We start from the raw sequence: 21,542 nt of genomic DNA on the forward strand, positions 1-21,542 counted from the left end.
AGATTTGATTTAGTGTATTCGTTAGAAAACTTATTAACTATTTTTACATAGATCGTTTGTTGAACATTATTATTTACCTTCATAATTTGAAGCTAACAACATAAAAAACTAAAAACTTCTCTCATCTTACTTTGAAAGAGGAACTAAATAATAATGTCCAAACTCAATTAGTATTCAGATCCCAGTTTTATGCTGTACTTGAACAGGGGTGTGTCTACACTATTAGTTCATTTCAAGAGTCAGCCTACTAGAATGTGGGCGACCCCTTACAAACTGTATACGAGTTTTTTAACCCCGCAATGGAATACTGTAGCCTCTACTAGCTGTAATCTTAGTTTCATGTTCCAATCTCCTTTCCAAAATGAATCTTCCAGATCTCCTTTCTAAGTTGATATCCAATCTGACACCACAAGAAAGCTGAAGAAGAATTCACCTTGACTTTCTGGTCTCAGTTCCTGATCAATTGGAAAGCTTCTAGTTTCTCTTCCTCGTTGACGGGTCCATTTATTTCATATTTGAATACCGACTGCTGCTAAAATCTTTAATTTGGCAAATTAAATGTTGTTTCTCTTTAATTTAAAAATGCACATTTCCTGTTGGTCTGTCGTTACTACTTACAAATATTTCACTGTTATTATATACGGTAATTTATGCTTTGAGATATAGATAATGAAATTATTTTATTTACAGTTCTTCTATTTATATTGCTATATAAATATTATTAGAATATATTATTATTTGTTTTGGATTATTCGATTAATGTAGAACACTGTTTCTTGACATACGACAATCAGATTAATATTGTAATATTATCGATTTTGAATTCAACTAAAAATATATTTATCTGTTGTTGATGTATTTGGCATCTATTACTTTCTAAATTTTTTGTTGTTTAATTCAACTCCACTATCTTGTTCCATAAATATAGATGTATTATTCTATAATATATTCAAATATTATTTGCCTCAGTCTCATTATCTAGTACCGGTAACTCCCCCATGACTTTCTGCCTTTCTATAAGTAATCCTGCCTTATCTTTCTATTGAATAGCAATAAGTCTACACTCTTGGAGTTACGTTGATCTATTTTATTAAATTAGCTATTCTATTATTCATTTTGATCAAAATACCTGAGTAAAACCCTAGTATAGTATATAGTAATCTATCCCATTGTATAGTATATAAGGATGAAGATAGGTGAAGATATCTAACGGTGCGTACAGATATACGCGCCTCCAACACGCTCCGCACTCGCTCTGCAATCACTCCGATCATGAACGTTACGCGAGATGTTAGCTCTTCTCGCGTTCCACTCTTAGTCGATCATCAATCGATCTGCTCGAGTGACGTTCGATTGCGGAGCAGAGCACCTTCATACATATAGTAAGGATAAGTATAAGTACTATATACTTCTTATATACTACCCTTGAGTAGAACAAACTTCATGATTGCATACACGCCACCGTACATTATGACCATACTTGTATTGATTCCCTTCGTAGATTCGTAGACTATGACCATTATTGTATTGGTTCCCTTCAAGGTGAATTCTAATTGATATGCTACATCATCCATCACAGACCATTATACAGAAAGAAAGTGGATTTATGATTGGATTAAACGTATTTTGATAGATAACTAGGCCTACTTCACTATGATGATGTTTATCTATATTAGCATCAAATGCGACCATTATCTACCACAGCCTGTAACGTGACCGTGCTGTTATTGGAGGGCATTCAAATGTCAACATCAGTAGGGAGCAGAGAGTTGACGTGTCAGCATTGATTGAATGGGTAGCGTTGGTCTTATTTACTAGAAATACCGACAGTTTTAAGTGAATAGAGACAGAGATGACACTGCACGCATTGAATGCGTAGACACGCACTGGTCCTACTTTATTTTATTTGCCTTTCCCTCTTCATTCAAGGAAGAGACGCGTAATTGGATCATTCAGACAACTTGATGAAGATTTATTCAGAGCTTATCTGGTTGCCGGCTGGTGTCCCATCCACGACACTCCAGAGGATTTACAAGAGGGTGTCAATGAACGGCTCCTCTTCCTCCTCTCAATCCTACTCCTCCACCTCCTCTTCCTTCTCCTCCTCCAAATCCTCCTTCCATCGACACTGCTTGTCCAGTTGCCGGGGGAACTGGAGAATACTTCCTTCTCAACACTCTTATGATTAATCATCACTCTTTCTCTCTCGCTCTGATCCTCTTACTCTATCTCGCTCACTTATAATCTCTCATTCATCTTTTCTCAGCCACCTACGGTCGCTCGCAGCTTCCAGCCAGCCTTTTCTTCAGGATTGACCAAACTACTTATTGTTTCCTTTTTAAGTTTTCTTTTTATGGCCTTGTGAACTGTCTACTGTCTAACCTCACTGTTGCTTGTATTCTCAGTGGGTTCCACGGTCGTTGTTAGATTTTACGTACTTGTTTTATTTTGGTCATCTTCATTACCTGTTGTACTTCTAAATCAACTTAACATCATAACATCATTCATCTTCTCATACCCATCCTACATATTTTTCAATCTTTCTTTTCCATCATATTTTTTCTTCTTCTTCTACAACAACGTTACTTCATTTTTCTATTTTTTGATCCTATCCCCTCCTTTTTCTCATGGATCTCTCGTATTTTTGCTCTCATTCACCTATTTCTTCATTTTCCATCAATTGCTGTTTCTTTCTTCTTTTTTATCCTTTCCTTTTCCTTAAACTCTTTGTTCTTATCCTCCCCTTCTTCTCCCTTCTCCACCACCTATCCGCTTTCTCCCCCTCATCCTCCTCCTCCTCCTCCTCCTCCTCCTCCTCCTCCTCCTTTTCCTTCCAAAACCTTCAATGAATTACAATACTTTAAATTCAGTTACTATATTGTAAATACCATTTTCATTCCTTATTATCCACCTTCAATAGGTAAAATGTTTTGAACAAAATATATATCAAACAACTTTCACATAATAATTATTATTATTGAACGAAAATCCAATTTGCAATATCTCAGTAATTTCCATCTTCTCACATAATAAACCAAACAATTGCAATATTCCTATAATTCAATACTTTTTCAATTTAAACAATTCAACTCCTTTCATTTATTAGTTTATTAGTTTATTCAAGTAATCCACTTATTATTATTTTTCATAAAAATATTGTATTGTTTCATTATCGTTGTTAAATTATAATTCAGTATTGTATTGGAGAGTTAAGTGTAAGAGAGGACCGACTGCGCCCTAACTTCGCCCTCCTAAGTCAAAATAAAGGCAGTCATTCAATTCAATTCATTTAATCATTCAAAAATGCCAGTACCAAATCACAATGGTCACACCAATTCATTCCAGCATTCAAATATCATCAGTAAAGATGAACGAAAAATACTGAATACAATAATGAAGGAGCTGATTTATCTCCGTATTTCCCATCTATCCTTCCCACTTCTCAACATTTCCTCCACTTTTTCTTTCCAATTTGATTGTGACGCGAAACGAGGAGACCATTCTGTGGTGACGTCTTGGATCCATTCAACTCAGAGTTGGTCTCGGTGTGCTCTGCTGACAGGATGTGGAACACAATGATCACTATTATCGTTTTTATTATAACTATGGTGACGATGGCATAATGATTGCGTACAATGGTTGGACCATCCACCCGAATCACACTCACACACACGTACACACGCACACGCCAACATACATACTAAATAGTATTAGTATAGTAATATATTCTACTAGTATTAGTGTATGACCTGTAAACAGGATAAGCATCTGGTTTATTGAGAGTCACTTCTGTTATGATTATCTTGATTGAATTTTCTTATTTTCAAAACCATTATGAAAACGTCGCTCCAGTACCTTCACTTTTCAATTGACTTGATTGTTGAGATAGTTCTATTTAAATAGTTCATTCAGCTTTCACCTCAATAGCACTTTTATGAATCTCGATCATGATTATTCCTTTCAGAAGCTTTTTCCAACTGGCATGAAGTGAAGTGTGATTCTTTCTTTATCCAAAAACTTCTAAAAGAAAAGGCATTTCCTGCTGGTGCCATTTATAGGCATGTGCAAAATATCACATACTAAAGAAAGGCATTACATCGTTCACCCTATCTTTTCTTCTGATAAACTCTTCATATTTTCTGATATTTCTAGCTGACAAGTCTTGCGGATATGTATGTCCATCAGTTCAATAACTGTGCAAATATTGGGATAACAATAAACATGAAATAACGTGGTTGTCATGAGGATAAGAAATGAGTATCATAAATATTATATCAGAACTCTGGTATTATTCGACCTTCTGTAGAAATCCTGAGAATTCCTCCAAGAACTATCAAGACTTGTTTGATTGCAATGCTAGTTGGTCGAGTTCATGAGGAATTTGAAAATTGGTCCTGTTTATAATGCTTGGTTTTGGTCAGTAAAAAGTATTTGATATGTTTGGTTTGATGGTATGAAATTGACATGCCAGAATTGAATTCAACATTGGAAGATTTGGATGAAAGTCTGATAGTATAGTTAATCTTAGAGGAAAAAAGCATACGAAGAAAGGGTGAGATTGTACACAAGAAATGAAATTATAGGATTATAAATACCAAAGTGTCCAGCAATAAAAAGGGCCTTGAGAAGAAACAATAATTTTATGAATTAAACACAGAAACTATGATGAGGCTTTATATTAAATTTTATTGGCATAGAATTATTGTAGTAGAACTCAGTTTCTGAAACTTAATTCAGTGAAGTGATAATGACTGGGAAATCATCATTGGGAGTAGGTCTATTTCGATGGAAATGTGAGTAGAAAAGAATATTTTAATTGAATTGAAGTGGCTTTTCATGCCCCATGAAAATAATTCAACGCTCGGTCACTCAGTCTTCTTCCATTCATCTCCTTCAAGTGCAAGAAGGTGTTGGAATACAGCAGAGGAGTCTGTAAGAGGCATTGGAATGCAGCACTTTAGACCAAGTGGCCTCAGGTAATTTATATGGAAATTTTCTAGATTCCGTTAAAAGTGGCGGGTACTTCTAAAGAGCGGTAAAGTGGTCCATAATGAACCTTAAAAATGTTGTTTGGGTGTAGGTCTGTACATAGCGTTAAGTACTGGCCTCATAAAGCTCGTCTGGATGAAAATTAGGATCAACTATGCCGATTTCTCCATGTATGAATCACGGCGTGAATCACAGTATTCACCACAACGTTCATATTTTTTAGTATGAATCATCTTATTCTTGCAAGTGAATTTGAAGGAATCTTTCCCTTGAATAGGCACAATTTGCTGATGTAATGTTTTATCCTTCTCGGTATAATTTCAATCTTAAGTTGCAATTCCTTTGCGACGAATCTAGTCGCAAAGGAATTGCACCTTTCGAATAACATTTTTAGAATACATTAGGCACTTGAATAATCTTTTCTGGTTGTACTAGTAAACGATGCTAGAACTATGTTGGAAAAAAGACAATTCTTAATTCATATAAATCCTATCCAATAGGAAATCCTATCAGAAATGAATAATAGATGACCGTCTAAATAGGTAGAGAAAAATATATAAAGAGGAAGATGCTGAGGAGTAACTGCTGTATATTTAAGTTGGTCTATTCTATTTTTCAATAAACATCACATCATTCATAACACGCATCTTCAAGCTTATTACATGTCCTGCCTCCTGACAGGTTTAAAGCTTTAAATTCATTCAAATGTTTCCTCAATTGTTCTTGGTGTATCATCTTGATTTATGGTGCACTGTTTAATCGTTTCCGGTGGTCTTCCTTTACTGAGGAGTTGATCTGTCTTGAAACAATATTGCTTTCAATCAATTTTTAGTTAATCTTACTTCAACCCCGATGCTAGTTCATCAGACGTTTGTTTATCCTCTCACTTTTCACTGCTGCTATAGAGATTTAGATAGTTGTCTCATATTTCATGACATATTATTAATATTACGACTTTAACTCGTTAATAAAATTGATCCAGCATCCCTTGATTGGAGTCTTCTGGCCTCTTTTGTTAGTTTACTTCCTCCTCTCATTATTATTCCTAGGTTGATCTCATAAAGAAGGATAGACCTTCAACAAACTTTGAAATCCTCGCACCCTTCGACAGTGATCACGTCCGTGCATTCGAATGAGCCCGAAATTTATTGGAAGATATATTGCTCCTAAAGGGGTAGATCTTTTTATGACCGTCACTCCCTATTCTTCATTTTTCACCCGTACAGTTTTGACTAGTTTGAATCGAGCATTCAAATGGCACTAGTTCTACTAACTACTATTATAAACCCTGTGGCGTAGGGTTAGGTCATGTTTAATATTTGATAAATGGGACCCGTGAGGAGGATGAGTTACATTAAAGCTATCCATTACAACCCTTGGAGACCATATTAACATTTTGTAATGCGTGTATGGCTTGGTCAAGTTGATGCTTTGAATTATAGTTGATAGTTTATAGCACATAGTTTCAAGAAAGATTATCGCTATGATTTAAAAGTATACAAAACACGTTTGTTGTTACCCACTAAATTTCATGTTTTTAAACTAATGAAATGTTGAACTGGATTCCAGAATTATTGTACAACATGTAAATTCAATATTGGGTCCTTGCAATCAGAGATTTTTTGAAACTGATTGATAAGTTAAAACTGATACTGTAGTTGGATTTTTTACCTCCTCTTTTTAACTTGATATGTTCAATTTCTTGAACATGAAATATTTTTACAGTTCGGGTAGTTATAAACTTGGAACGTTTCTGAAGATATGACTTGACCATTAATTGAAATCGATTATTATTAATTTCTACAGACTAAAATGCCGTGCATAGAATAAAACCTCAAATCTATTCTCCCTCTGAATTCCAACCGTATGGTTGAAATAGGCTACTATCAGAATTCGTTTATTCGAAATTTATTAATCTTTACTCGACGTGACATGAGTTATTTCTGAATAATCTCACATACAAACGAGGAAACGAGATTTCTTAAATTAAGCTCTTCCATGTTTCATATAAAATAAACGAATTTCATTTCCCGGACTCCAAACTTCATCAACACACGTCTGTTGAAGCGATCTCTTTACTTTGAGGTATTATTCTCCTTTTACCAATTTTCCATTTAGACCGCAAATCATATTACTCACATTCATGTACCGCGTTTGGGAAACTCACAGTGAAAAATGAGTCTTTTGGTCCGGATTACATCTTTCCATTTCATGTGTTGGTTGCTCTCTTTGTCAAAGAGAATCTGCTTTTGATGTGATGTGCGTACTGTAGCTGCAGCCACAAATTGAATTCGTATTCATCTGTGTTCGCTTTGGCGTGAGTAACTTGCGTGGGTCTTTGCACTTGTTATCTCTTCTGCTGGATTGAGTCGGCAGAATAACACAACTGTGCTCAAAATTAATAAGAGATGATCTCTTTCAATTCACTGCCACCTGACTCTCCTATTCTTCTGCAGCTTCCTTTACGCGTTCTATCTGATCTCACTAGAAAACTTAATTATGAGATGGGGTTTGGATTCAAGCCTTCCACACCCCACACCATTGGGGAAATATAATATGATTCTACAGTTATGATTGAAGATTATTTCAGATTATTGAAAAATATATTGTTGTGAATGTTTTATTCGTAAATTGGGTAGATTGAGTTTGAAATCAATGATTGAAAAAAGAGCCAATCACAGTAGAAATGAAGACAAGTAAGCTACGCTTCCTAGCTCCGCCTACTCGTTCTCTCATTGGTTGAAATTATAAATTCTAAATTCTGCCACTAGATAATTCTGCAGTTATTGGGTTGTTTAGCAGTCTTCCTCTATCTTCTTCCGATTCTTCAATAGAGTGTTAATTCAGAGGCCCTGGAATTAATTACGATTAACCTAAAGATGTGACTGGTTAGAAAGTAATATAATAACTGGATACTTGATGGAGCTGTCCTAAAACAGCCACCCTTCCAATGGGAGAGCATGAAGCATTTTGCTTGTCAAATCTGAGCAATCAGGAAATGAACCACTTCCCCAATAAAATAATTGAATTTTTCAATATTGAATAGAACGAAATGGAATGGTATTCATTCATAATATTCACGAGGCGAGATTGATTGATTGAAAAACTCGTAGAATAATTATTGGTTTGTTAAGTTATTTATTACTCCTACGATTTTTTCAATCCTATACCCATGTGAAGTTGTTATTTGAATAAAAACAACTTTTCGATTCTTATTACACACTTCCAGTGGGAGAACATTAAGCATTCACTTGTCGAATCTGAGCAATCAAAAACTGAGTCAACCACTTCTCCAATAAAAGAAATCAATATTGAATAGAATGAAATGAAATGGTATTCATCATAATATTTACGAGACGAGATTGATTGATTGAATAATTGATTTGTTTAGTTATTTATTAATCGTAGGTACTATTTTCTTTTTTATACCTATGTGTAGTCATTATTTAAATGTAAGAAACAACTTTTAGAATCATATTATTAGATCAAGAAATCATAATTTGTTCACCAATCTAAAAGCTGAGGTCCACTCACCTCGCATCATCATCCGTCTCAACACCCACTCACAAGCCTAGATCACATGTAGGCATCATCCTTAGAAAAAAATAGATTTATTGATTGAAAGGAGTGAGCTAACCAAATTACTTGTGTTGCAGGTATACTGGATCAGATCCGCACACACTTCAATATCTCTGATGACAAGGTGGGTCTACTGCAGACAGCGTTTGTGCTGTCCTACATGCTATTTGCACCCCTCTTCGGCTATCTGGGCGACCGCTACAGTCGCCGCGCCATCATGGCCGCTGGGGTATTCCTATGGAGCCTCACCACGCTATTGGGCTCCTATATGGATGTGAGTCATATTAATTTATATGGTTCAATTCACTACTTTCATTGTCATACTAATGGTCTTATTTCTCTTTATTCTTCACTCCAAATTGTTTTAATTAATATTCATCGTCATACTCATTTTTATTGTCGACTTTCATTTGTTATATTTATAACATTGTTTTATTCAATAATAACGTGTGACCTCGCTTGCTCAGACGGGAGTCAGTTTTCAGGTCGCACCTGATCAATTTCAGGGCCTCTGACAATGTTTTCAGGCAGCGATGGTCCCTGAATTGTCAGGGACCGATGGTAACGTGTCCATCTTTTTATTATTAACTGTTGCTTTACTGATTTACGCCAATTTCACCAACTTGTACTAATTTCGAATAATAGTTTAAGCAGGATTAAACTAGAGGTAGAGCAAACCCAGATTAGCAATATGATGTTAAATTTTTAGATACATAGTTTTGTCTTTGATGCAATTCTGCTCCAAATCACCTTCAGTGCTTATATATTCTTTCTCAATTGAAACCTTCTAAATTGATTATTTGTTTCAAAATATTGAGAACTTTAGTAAACCCTAATTGAATAAATAATAAACCAATGAAAAGAGATTGAATGCAGAGGTTTGTGAGAGGATGTAAGAAGATATGGTGGAGGGGATTCGAGAAGCGAGTTGCGAAAACTTGCGAAGAAAAAATAACTAATGCTTCCGAAGTATCCCAATAGGGTTTTGTAGAACAATTTCTACATTTTTCCTCCCACTTACTTTACACAGGTCCGCGTATAAATATTCATATCAGATAGTATAGAGTAGCATGAACAGAATGTCTCGAACAGTTATGAATTTTGATACCAAGCATATCTGTGTTAATAGGCTTACCAGACTTCTCAGATAGATTTTTGTTATCATTCAAGTATTTTCTCCAATATTCTGAACAAAATTTCGAAAAAATCTTAACAAATCCTCCAATACACTCTCGAAAAATTTATATTTCGAAACATAACATTGAATCACCAGAATTGAAAACACTTTTTTCTCTAAGAATATCAATGTTTTTCCCCAAATACAATGGACAGGAGCGCGTATCAATCTATCTGGTAAGCTTACCTTGATGCCACACAAGCGGGAGTCCAGAGTCCAGAGATTTAATTAATGCATATAGAATAGAGTTAGCCGGCTTTATTTGGGCCTAATCCCACCTTTAAACCCTAACTGCGTGCGGGGCGACTATTGGACAGGACTTAACTGTAATCCGATGCGTATCCCATACATACACAACTGTATGAACATGGTTTTAGCAGCAATCCTCTGCCTCGAAAATGGGATTGTTTCTACGATTTATGGAAATTACTGCTCCCCGAAAGCCGCTTCCCAATTTCGGTGCTCTTCTCAACCGCTATCCAATTCAGTTTTCAAGCCGGTAATAATTATCAAAGTCCCGCACAAACGTAATTCCCAACCGCCGTAATATCATTCCCGAACCGAGTCAGGTAAATAGTCAGTTGCAGCTTTCAAACTGAAAGTTTGGATTGCCACTGTGAGGCTGGCAAAATCGGATTATTATTGGGACCTGCACCTTGGTAAAACTGTGTGGGACGTGTTTGAATGAATTTATTATTTTTCATGTGGAGCTGCGAAATTTCCAATGAAAGCTTGGTTTCAAAAACAATTGAAAGTTTTTCCAATAAAATTAAATAGGCTACCTATAAAATGAAAGCTACCTAAATAAATAGTAGATACAGCGAAAGTTTTATACTATTTTATGCAGAAGATCCTCCTATAAATGAATGGATACGTGGATGATCAAAAATAGATTGTGTTTTTCTATTGACATTTTTTTTTAAATTAATGTAAACAGTATTAACCATCACTAGATTTACTATTAATGGATTATACATGGATTATACTAAAAATCATTCAAAATCTGATAGTTATTCTGGAGCAATTTAGGAATTCTGGCTACAATTTATTCTATTCAGACACTTGGATATTTTTCCAAAGTTAAAAAGAATGGACCTACATTTTACTATCTATTTGTAGTTGATTCAATCATTCAGTGGTTTTCATTTCTTGGACAGTCATGTTCCCTAGAGATACTATTCAAAATATTGAAATGATTAAATTATTAATTTTCCTTCTAGTTGATTCATCTAGATTTACGATGCTAATCCCTGTACAGTCAAACTTCCTCAATACATGTTCTTCATTTTCTCCCACTCATTTTCATGACTTTCAGTTCTTTGTAAGTCTAATAGCAAACGTTGAGTGATTCATTACAAGAATGAAGAATTATTCCCTATTTATAAAAATTGTCCTATTAATAAGGCAATCCTGTTTTATAAAATTTAGAAGTATCCTAATACAATTAAATGGCTCTAGCACTAACGAGACTGTATTGTCGTAAGAACGGCATAAAGTCGTACGTCCAAAAATCTATGTGTTTGTAACTAGCCTTTGATCTTTTTGAAAAAAAAAACCGTAGTCAAACTATCTATTTAATGTTTTACTGCAGTATTCATAGTATTCTATTCAACTTCCTTCTTATATCATCTTCTACCACCTAATACCATAGACGCAATTACTCTTACTTTGGTATTGTTTACCTTATCTGTGCTAATTCTTGATGAAATTTTATATTTGTAATGTTTAATTCCAGAACTATTACTGGTTCCTGTTCTTCCGAGGATTAGTCGGAGTGGGGGAAGCGAGTTACTCGACGATAGCTCCGACGATCATCAGTGACCTGTTCATCAAGGATATGCGATCCAAGATGTTGGCACTCTTTTACTTCGCCATACCTGTCGGAAGGTAAATCCTTCAACAATATCATTTCATTTCTCAAGATAATTGATTATATTGTCAATTGCTAAATTTATACCCCCAATGAATTGGAATTGGTAATATAATCATTTCTCTTGTCATATAATACAATTAGTATTTTTTTCATTGCAGTATCTTGTCTCTGGCTGTCCTCAGTAGATATTTCATCTAAACCACCTCATTAATTCAAATTTAATACGCACCTTTTTCGTCATTTTTCCAACTCCAAATCGAGGAGTGGCTTGAACATAATGCTATTTTTCTTATTTGAATCGTTTTTCAAATCAGGATTGAAAAATCGTGCTTGTCTCAAATCTCAAAATCCTGCTTCGTCTCAAATTCGAAGCATTTTTACTTGGACATGTCGTTTCCCAGTCAAGTAAGAAAATCAAGTTTTTTAATCTCCTCCGATCTCAAATCAATTCTCTTTCTCTGTGGCTGTTCCACACTAAGCATCTGTAATGACCTTCAATTCTCTGTCTTCTATCAAGGATTCACATGTCATTCCCACATGAATCGTGCTAAAATCCATCAAACTAGTCTGGAGAATTTCCGTTTCTTCATAATTTATTGGAATATTTCCCTGATGGGTAATATATTCTGAGCAAGTTGATTGTTATATAATGCCAATATTCCCACATTTTCCTGTTGTAACTTGAAAAGACTTGTAAGCTTTTAATGTCTTATTGATTGTCTTTATTTATATTAAATCACTTGGGGCCTTAATTTCAATTAAATTACTGCTCTCACGAGCTGTAAAACAATGGAAGTTATCTGTCACTCTCATTCTTCCAATGATTGAACACTCCCATAATATTGTTGAATGAGTTTTGTTTTAATAGGCTTAAGCCTGGAAACCATTGTCATTGTCAAAATAATAGAAAAATCACTGGTATTTTTTCTGCTTAGCAGAGCAAAACTTAATTGCAAAGTGGGATCTACGCACTTTAGTGAACCAAAATATGAACAAGTTGGAAAATTGTTTGATCTTCTGGCGTAAAAAGTCTTGCTTTGAAAATTTAGGTAGATTTCTTTTCAAATTGACTATTTTCCTTAAAATTTAAAATTTTCAGATACCATTTCTTTCCTTAATGATTCTCAATATTCAATGACTGTTCCTCTAATAATTGGTATTGTTCAGTTACTGATTCCTTGATATAACAATAGAGAAAAGATAGCATAAGAAGAGATTCCATGGCGTAGGTCGTTTATGTCTCAAATTTCAAGCCGATTATTGTCGACCACTGTCTATTATTACTGTTTTTGCCGGGTGAGAGTGTAAGAACGGCACAGTATGAAAGACTTCCAGCTTCGGATAGCTTCACCAAAAAAAACTACTGATACTATTGGCTTGAGTTATCAATGAAATTTGGAACATAAACGCCCTATATCATGGGTTATCTTCTTCTTATGTTCTTTTCTCTATGATATAATTTTACAGTGGCCAGTTTCCTAATAGTTTTAATTGTTCAATAATCATTTTTCCAATAATTCTAAACCTTCAAAATTTAACCATAACCTAAACCATTCCACTTAGAATTTCAATTTTTAATTTTCAGTGACCAATTTTCTGATAGTTCTTATAGTTTAGTGATATTTTTCTTAATAATTCCATTTCCTCAGTGTAGTAAAATCAGTTCAGTGAAATCTATTACTTTTCTTTAAACTTCCGGCAGTCGCGCTGTTGTAAAAAGTACAACAGTGTCAGTTTTTTGCTGCACAAAACTATTGGATGAGGTGATGTCAGTGAATAAATCACCTATGCATTCCAAAACTTTCTCCCCATCACTCCAAGAGAGTTGCAGTATCAACCGAGCAATGGTTCAGTCTTTCGGTGCCATTTAGTCGCGACAGTGCATAAGTCGCACTGTGTATAAGATAGGGAAAGACTGTATACGGGGACTGTAAACGAACCAATAACACAGAATTGATGGCTTTGCTTGGTGTACCATATTGGGCTATGAAATGGTAATCATCCAAATGTTCATAGATGGAAAAAGTAATAATACAATTAATTAATATGTTTTGACAGTAACAGAGTACATAACACTTGGAAAATTGTATGTTGTAAAAGTATGCGACTGCTCGTGTGATTGAGTAGGGCGCGACTACCGGAAGGTTAAGAACATAAAAAGAATTTGATCATTGACTAATCTCCAATACAATATTATACTATAATATTATCATGAAATATTTTCTTATGTGAACTAAATCTAACTTATTGCAATTTGTTTTGCAGTGGTCTGGGATACATAGTTGGCGCAAAGACAGCGGACGCAATGGGCATGTGGCAATGGGCACTGCGCGTGACCCCATTCATGGGCGCACTGGCTGTCATCCTCATCCTGCTGCTGATGCAGGACCCGGCCAGGGGGCAGAGCGAGGGTCGCACTCACCTCACTGCCAGCTCCTGGTCGAACGACATTGCTCACATCACCAGCAAGTAAGCATCAAACAAATTGCCATAATAGAATAGTTTTATTGCTTTAAAAATATACATTATAACAAGATTTGATAACTGTAGAATTCTTTTTACTTCCATTTGAAAATCCTGTTCATTCGTTCAAACAAAAAGAGCGGATCATTAACAAATAATATGAAAAAGTTTGAATGTCTCTCTCCGATAGCAAAGAAAAATCTCTGACAACACTCATACATTGAACAAATAAACATAAATGGTGCAGCGATATCGCTTACATCACCGATCTATTGTTCAAATTAATTCATATAATATGTAACTTCAACCAAATCAATCATTCAGGGATCGAATTGCATTATTAAGTGCTCCATATCCACGAAGAATGTTGATCATCTTGAGATCTATGAACTTTATTTTCCAAAAAACATTACAAACAAAGAAAACGAAAAACAATAAGGGAACTTACTTATTGCATTAGCAAGTTGATGCTAGATCCAAGATTCATGAGAATTCTCAAAATATGGGTTAGCTGACATCCTCTTCTTGATCGATCAAGAACCAACCTGGGTGAGCAATTTCAGTACGTTCAGTACGTCACACAACGTTCAGAAAGTCTAGTGGATACAGTATCATATTATAAAAATATTTAACTCGAAAATTATCATAGAATTCTGAACTTCTTACTTCTATCTAAGCTATCCTTCATCCTTAAATTTCTCCCTAACGAGTGTGCATCGGTGTAGCTGACTGTGTGTCAGCCTGCAACCTGAAAACTTGATGTCGTGATACTTGACGTACTGAATGGCTCAACTTCCCATTCATTTCAGTATCTCAAGAAATAGTTACTTGATGATCTGAAAAGTTGACAACCTGATGTACTCCCAAAAGAATTGGCATCTCATCCCATGTATTTTAATTCTGCCAGCAGAGATGGTGCACAGATATCGCTCACATCTTCAATCAAATAAATCAAGTATAATATATAATTATTTGGACTGTAAATTATTGTGACTATTGTAGAAAGTGTTTACATAAACTCATTTAGACTATTTCATTATCAAAATCAGGGAGAGAAACAGTTTTGGGTTAATCCTACTGATTCCCAAACATTCATTTGATGTTGTAATTTTGTAAATGAAATGAATTAATTCAGGGATTGAATTACATCACTCAGTTCTCCCGATCCAAGAAGAATGTGAATCATTTCAAGATCTAAGATTCATTGGATGTCTCTAAATATTCGCTGATATTAATTTCTTTTCCTTATCTATCGCTTTTGAAATTTCACACCAGATTGAAATTAAATTGTACAGTTTGAAACGACTTCATCATTTTAATGAGTTCTCACAAAATTTATTTTAAAATCTGTTCTCGGAAATTTTCGTGCAAGAATATTTTTGTAATAAAGTTATGGAATGATTAACTAACCGAGTTGATAATATTACTCGTATGAAGCACTTTAATCTATCTTTGTCTATTTGCAGTGCAAGTTTCATGCTGTCGACAGCTGGATTCACGTGTGTGGCATTTGTAACTGGTGCCATGGCATGGTGGGGTCCGCAGTTCATCTACTATGGAATCAAACTTCAACCTGGAAGAGAAAATACCACGCTATCAGAGTGAGTACTTCCCCAAGTGTCTACAAGATGTAACATACATTCAATTGTCATTATTACTAAATATTCTACAAGCTCATGTGTTTTGCTGAGGGTTATGTCCTTATCAGACCTAGGCTTGTGCCCGGATAGTGAGATGGGTTATAAGAGATGTATAGATCTATAGGGGGATGAATAGACCTATACTATTTATTTATACATTGATAGATACAATATTAATCTCAACTATTAATGATTGGGAAAGGAACAACAGGCTTGAAGCCCAAAACTGTTCCTTTCCCAAATTTGGATAGAAATTGTCCAAGAGTAGGTTATGTTTATCACTTCATAAGTTTTGTCCAATTTTGAGCTCAAAATATATATAAACTAGGAATTTTGTATTAAGTGAACCGAGCAACCGGGATGTAATTTTGAAGATCATAACTGTCTATTAGCGAAGCTGTCCTCAAGAACAGACACCCGTACAACGGAAGAACCGAGATCCCGGGGCAATCTATACGATTTTAATAAGTTCTGCCTGCGATAACAAATACCTGCTCTATCAAATATCTGCTCTGTAACTAGCTTTTAGCCAGTCTAATATAATTTCTGTATAATTCATTTCAATCTCCTAATTTTGTCTATTTTAGCTTATGTGATGAAATGATACTCTACTAGTAGTCCTATACTCTCCCGTATATCCAATCAAATCCAAATATTAAATTTAAGCTATCGCAGGAAGCCGCGAAATCACCAACATTCATTTTCACTCCTACAGTATTACATTTTTGTCTCAACAATTTCTTCAAAATACAAATTATACATGCACTTACAGGGCCGCCAACCTTACATCGTACATCTTACATCCGCTGTCTTTTGATGCAAATCTCATGTGAAATGTATTAAGATCTGAATGGCTATCATTAATTCAACAAGAATCTTCTATTCACTTGCCATGAAAAAAATTACAAATTATGAAAACGAAAATTCTTAACATTATTTATAAACGTATACTGCTAAAAAAATAATAGGAATTTAATTCCAAAAAGATTTAAATTTATAAGGATTATTAATAGTGCCAACGAAAACTAGTTGATCGTTATAACTGTACCTCAGAGTTAGAGGGATGTAAGTCTCAAACGGCTGATATTACAGGAGAGCCCAAAAAGTATTACACTCCCAGCCGGGGAAAAAGAGCGTAAGTCGAATCAGCATTACACTTACTTATCAATTATTGGACTCACGTTGTTTCAGTTTTAATGCTTATTGGACTTCCACTCGCTCTTTCAGCTTTTATTAAATGGTCGTAACAATTTCAGGACTTTGAAATCGACATGTTATTGTGTTTGTTGCAGCGTGGCGTTCAACTTCGGTGTGATCGCGATGGTGGCGGGCCTGATAGGGGTGCCACTGGGTTCGGCCCTGGCCCAGTACCTGCGGCCGCGCTTCCCCAAGGCTGACCCCCTCATCTGCGCCTTTGGCCTCCTCCTCAGCGCACCTCTCCTCTTCGTCGCCTCCCTCTGCGCCGGATCCAATGTCAACGTCACCTATGTCCTCATATTCTTCGGACAGATATTCCTCAACATCAACTGGTCCATTGTCGCTGATATCCTTCTCGTGAGTTTACATAATTTTGACGTAAAACACATAGATATTCATTTATTTATGCATTAGTAGAAAATCACTTATCATTAAAATGATATTGGAAGAGCAAAAACAGGCAAATCCTTTAATATTATTTCCCAAATTTAGATTATGAGTTCAAAATGAGGTTAAGTCACTTTGTGCTTTTCACTCTACATCAAAATAATAATAGTATAAATGTAAATAAAAACACAATGGCCCTGTTGCACGTACGTCTATTAAATTTAATCGTAGCATTCAACTGTCATTGAATCAGGGTGACATTTTCAATTCAATTTCAATTTATTCAATAATAAAGCACAATAAAAATCTAAAATACAAAAACAATACAAACAAAATACCAACATAAAAGACAAATACAAAATAACAAATACGTTTTTCGTCAATTTAATTGGGTGCAACCTGGAGATTGTATTGTCTTTTCTACTTGAAATAGTTTTTTGACTCAAATTTTGAGTTTCAAAAATGTATAGCTCGAGTATTTTTGTGCATAAATTATTGATATAAATTTAATATAATATGTAGTTGAATTGAATATTTCCTGTTATCAAAAGTACTGTAATTACTTTCCACATTCAATGGTAAATAATTGATTTCTCCTATTTCAAACACAATAGAGTTAATTCCAAGTTATTTACACTTGATTTTTTTATGACGGTCTATATGTCAAGTGAAAATGTTTTAACATCCTTTTTCAAAATGGATCATGAAACTAACATCTTGGAATTATTTACTCATCAACACTAATTAAAAGAATAAGACGTGGTTGTCTTTTAATCAACGTCTTACTTCCAATTGTGGAAAAATATCACAACATCTCCTCTCATACAATCAAATTATCAACAATATTTCGCATGTACATAAAATAACATTTTTCAGAGATCTGTAGATAAAATCAAGTACTTGTACATAGCAAATATCACAAATGGTTAATCAAGATTTTTCATTTTGTTGCAGTATGTGGTTACCCCAACAAGAAGATCAACAGCGGAAGCATTTCAAATATTGCTGTCTCATGCGTTAGGAGATGCAGGCAGTCCGTATCTAGTAGGATTGGTGAGTGTGATTCATAAAAAATATACAATAATTATAAATGATTCAATTCAAGTAAATGCATTTTAATACTGTTCACTGTTCGCATGCCACTTAATCAATTCTTATTATTCATTCTCCACGACTGCTGTTTGTGTTTGTATGTTTTTTCTGGTGTTAGACTACTTTAATTCACCGTTCATTGAGAAAGATCTGAAAAATTGAATTATGCACTGGGCTAGATATCGTAAACTAGACGAGAACTTCATGAGAAACACCGAATTTATCTTATCGTTATTTCTATTAATTTCACCTTCATCCAACGAATTTCATTTGTGTTTGTAGCTGTCAGAAATGTTGAACAAGTCACAACTTTGACTACCACCAAATCTCTCAGTCCTCTACGTATTCTACTTTTTACTAGACATTTTTATTGGTGTTAGAAGCTGTCATAAATGTTCAAGAAGTCTTTATTGATGAAACTTTAACTTCATGAAACTAATCTCTATTATCATTGACCGACTTATCGAATGTATCTCATCTTTTTCCACTAATTTTACCGTTATAAACTCTTTAAACTCCAAGCGAATTAAACATTCCAAACTGGTACCTTTCTTTAAATAATTTTATGTTTTGAATATATGTTCAAGAAGACTTTATCAATTGAATTTCGACTTCATGAAATTAATGAAACTAATCTCTATTATCATTTGCAACTTATTCACTCATTCATCAATTTCAGCGTTGTCTTCTTATTGTACCTACCTTTCTCTCCTTTCTTTAGATACTTCCAATCGTGTTTGCAGCTATCAGAAATCTTCAAGAAGTCATTATCGATGGAACCTCGAATTTATCTGTTGCATATCCATACTTTTTCACTATTAAAATTAAACTTGAATTTCAAAAAGCACTTATGGAGTGAAAATGCACTTACATTGGTAGTTACGATCGTTTCGACCTGTTGTTGGTCATCATCAGACTGTAGGAATTTACTTCAATGTCCTCGAATTTATGAAACTAATCTCTAATATCATTTACCAACTTACTGGATGTATCTCATCACCGACTTACCGAATGTATTACATCTTTCTCTACCAATTTCACCGTTCTCTACTCATCTTAGTTTTCTTTGAATAACGTTTTGTGTTTTTGCAGTTATCAGAGATGTTCAAGAAGTCATTATCGATGGCTCCGGCGGCGGGGATGGCTGTGATGGGGGTGGGGGTGGCTACGTCGTACACGCCCTACAGTCCGAAGGTGGAGTTCCACAGTCTGCAGTATGCGCTGTTCACCACCAGCTTTGTCGAGGTGCTGGGAGGCGGTTTCTTCCTGCTCACCAGTCTCTACGTCATCCAGGACAGGGCAACTGCCGAACGTGATCTGTCGGGTACGTCTCATTACATACTAGTTTGCCATGCAAGTAAAGCGGGTGCCAGACTAGGAGCCGTATTTGTGAACGGTTTTCCCAAGTATAATCATAGAGAAAATATAGCATAAGATATTCCATGGTAAAGGGAGTTTGTGTTCCAAATTTCACTGTTATGTTTTTGCCAGTTATCGTCGAGTTTTGTTTATTATTACTGTCTTGGTGAGAGTCAGTTTATATGCTATGCTAAACGGCGTTTCTGTTCCAAATTTCACGGTTATGTCAAGCCGATTATTGTCGAATATTCTTGAATAAAAATACTAAGAAATTGTCAAAAACCACAGATTTATTCATACTTAGAAAGACCGGTTTCGGTTGTTATACCATTGTCAATCTCTGAAAAACTAAATACAAGAGCAGCAGAATTTATACTAGTAGGCGAGTACAACCAAACAACCAAAACCGGTCTTTCTAAGTATCAATAAATCTGTGGTTTTTGACAATTCCTTAGTACTTTTATTTAATGTGAATAATCACCACAATATCAACTTCTCAACTACACAAAAAGTGAAAATCGAATATTGTTGATTATTACTTACTGTCTTAATGAGAGCCAAAAGATACTCCATGGTAAAAGGCGTTTGTGTTCCAAATTTCACCGTTATGTCAAGCCGGTTATTGTCGAGTATTGTTGTTTATTTTTGTCTTGGTGAGAGTGGATAAACTGCAGAGTATGAGATACTATAGTGAGGTCCACGTTATAATGACAGTATTTGATCAACTTTGGTTTTGCTATCCTTGTCTATCATTTGACAAAGCCGGTGGTACTATCCTTTTCTAGGTCCACAACGATGCCAATTATGTTTTTGACAGTGTAGAAATATAATTAATTAATGGAGAGAATCGGCATCGCTATTCTTCTATCTTTATCCACTGCCATTATAACGTGGGCCTCACTATACCAGCATTACAAAAAATAACTACATGGACTATCGATCGGTTTGAACAAACAGTGGAATTTGATAATCAAATGCCCTTCCACGGGATTTCTGCTTATGCTATATTTTCTGTACGGTATAAAAGCTATCTAAATTTAACGCTAATATAGATTTACTAGAAGATGTACATACTATAAAATCCGTATTTATAAACGTTGCTCAAGCATAAATTTTGTCTTTGCTTAGTCAAAACCCAACGTGATACTATTGCGTTGTCAGCTGGAAATTTGCTTAGTGAAGCTTTCTCTCTCAATCACGATCTTAAACACGATTATATTTTATTACGACTCTAAGAATTGTGTTTATGAACTTGACCAAGTCGAAAGTACGACTATCTAAGCAACAGACTAAGGCTCGGTTTCTAGGAAATTCATTTATTCTAATGAATCATTAAATCTATATTGAATTTGTAGGTTTAATAGCCCATTAGATTTAAGAAGTCTCTTAGAACCCGGGCGTAAGCATTGTACTTTGAACAAAGCAACGATCATAAATTCGGCCTTAGAGGAATAGAAACTTTTCGGTTTCACCAAACTCAGTCAAGATATTTGAACATGGTTAAACCGGGTACGGTATACAAGTGTGCACTGGAATTATCGATAAATTACGTCATAGAAATCATCTCATTGTAAACCGTGCCTGATTTGACTATATTCAAATGGCTTGGCCGAGCTTGGTCAAACCGGACATTATAATGTTACTAAAGTATGGGTAGTGCTAAGGGTTGTTTTCATGAATAATTTTCTTACAAGTGCAGTATATTAGAAAACTATCTGCTGAACCTTTGACAATCCTCAAAATGTCTTTGCTCAATTAATTCATTCCTATGAAAATTGTGATAGAA

General features: G+C 34.9%; 1 protein-coding gene across 2 annotated transcripts in view; it reads left to right on the forward strand.

Annotated features, from left to right (window-relative positions):
* LOC111043223 (protein spinster) overlaps positions 1-21,542 on the forward strand; it is an 81,547-nt gene that overhangs the window by 51,877 nt on the left and 8,128 nt on the right. For both annotated transcript variants that reach the window (XR_002605548.2, XM_022328121.2), the window contains exons 2-8: positions 8,646-8,842; positions 11,481-11,632; positions 13,884-14,087; positions 15,548-15,682; positions 17,014-17,275; positions 18,260-18,358; positions 19,490-19,721. Coding sequence is in view for 1 of the 2 variants with exons in the window: in XM_022328121.2 (XP_022183813.2) it covers positions 8,646-8,842; positions 11,481-11,632; positions 13,884-14,087; positions 15,548-15,682; positions 17,014-17,275; positions 18,260-18,358; positions 19,490-19,721 (1,281 nt within the window). In the remaining variant the exon portion in view is untranslated. The remainder of the gene's footprint in view (positions 1-8,645; positions 8,843-11,480; positions 11,633-13,883; positions 14,088-15,547; positions 15,683-17,013; positions 17,276-18,259; positions 18,359-19,489; positions 19,722-21,542) is intronic.

Source organism: Nilaparvata lugens, chromosome 10, assembly GCF_014356525.2.
Source record: "Nilaparvata lugens isolate BPH chromosome 10, ASM1435652v1, whole genome shotgun sequence".
In the NCBI taxonomy this organism is placed as follows: Eukaryota; Metazoa; Arthropoda; class Insecta; order Hemiptera; family Delphacidae; genus Nilaparvata; species Nilaparvata lugens.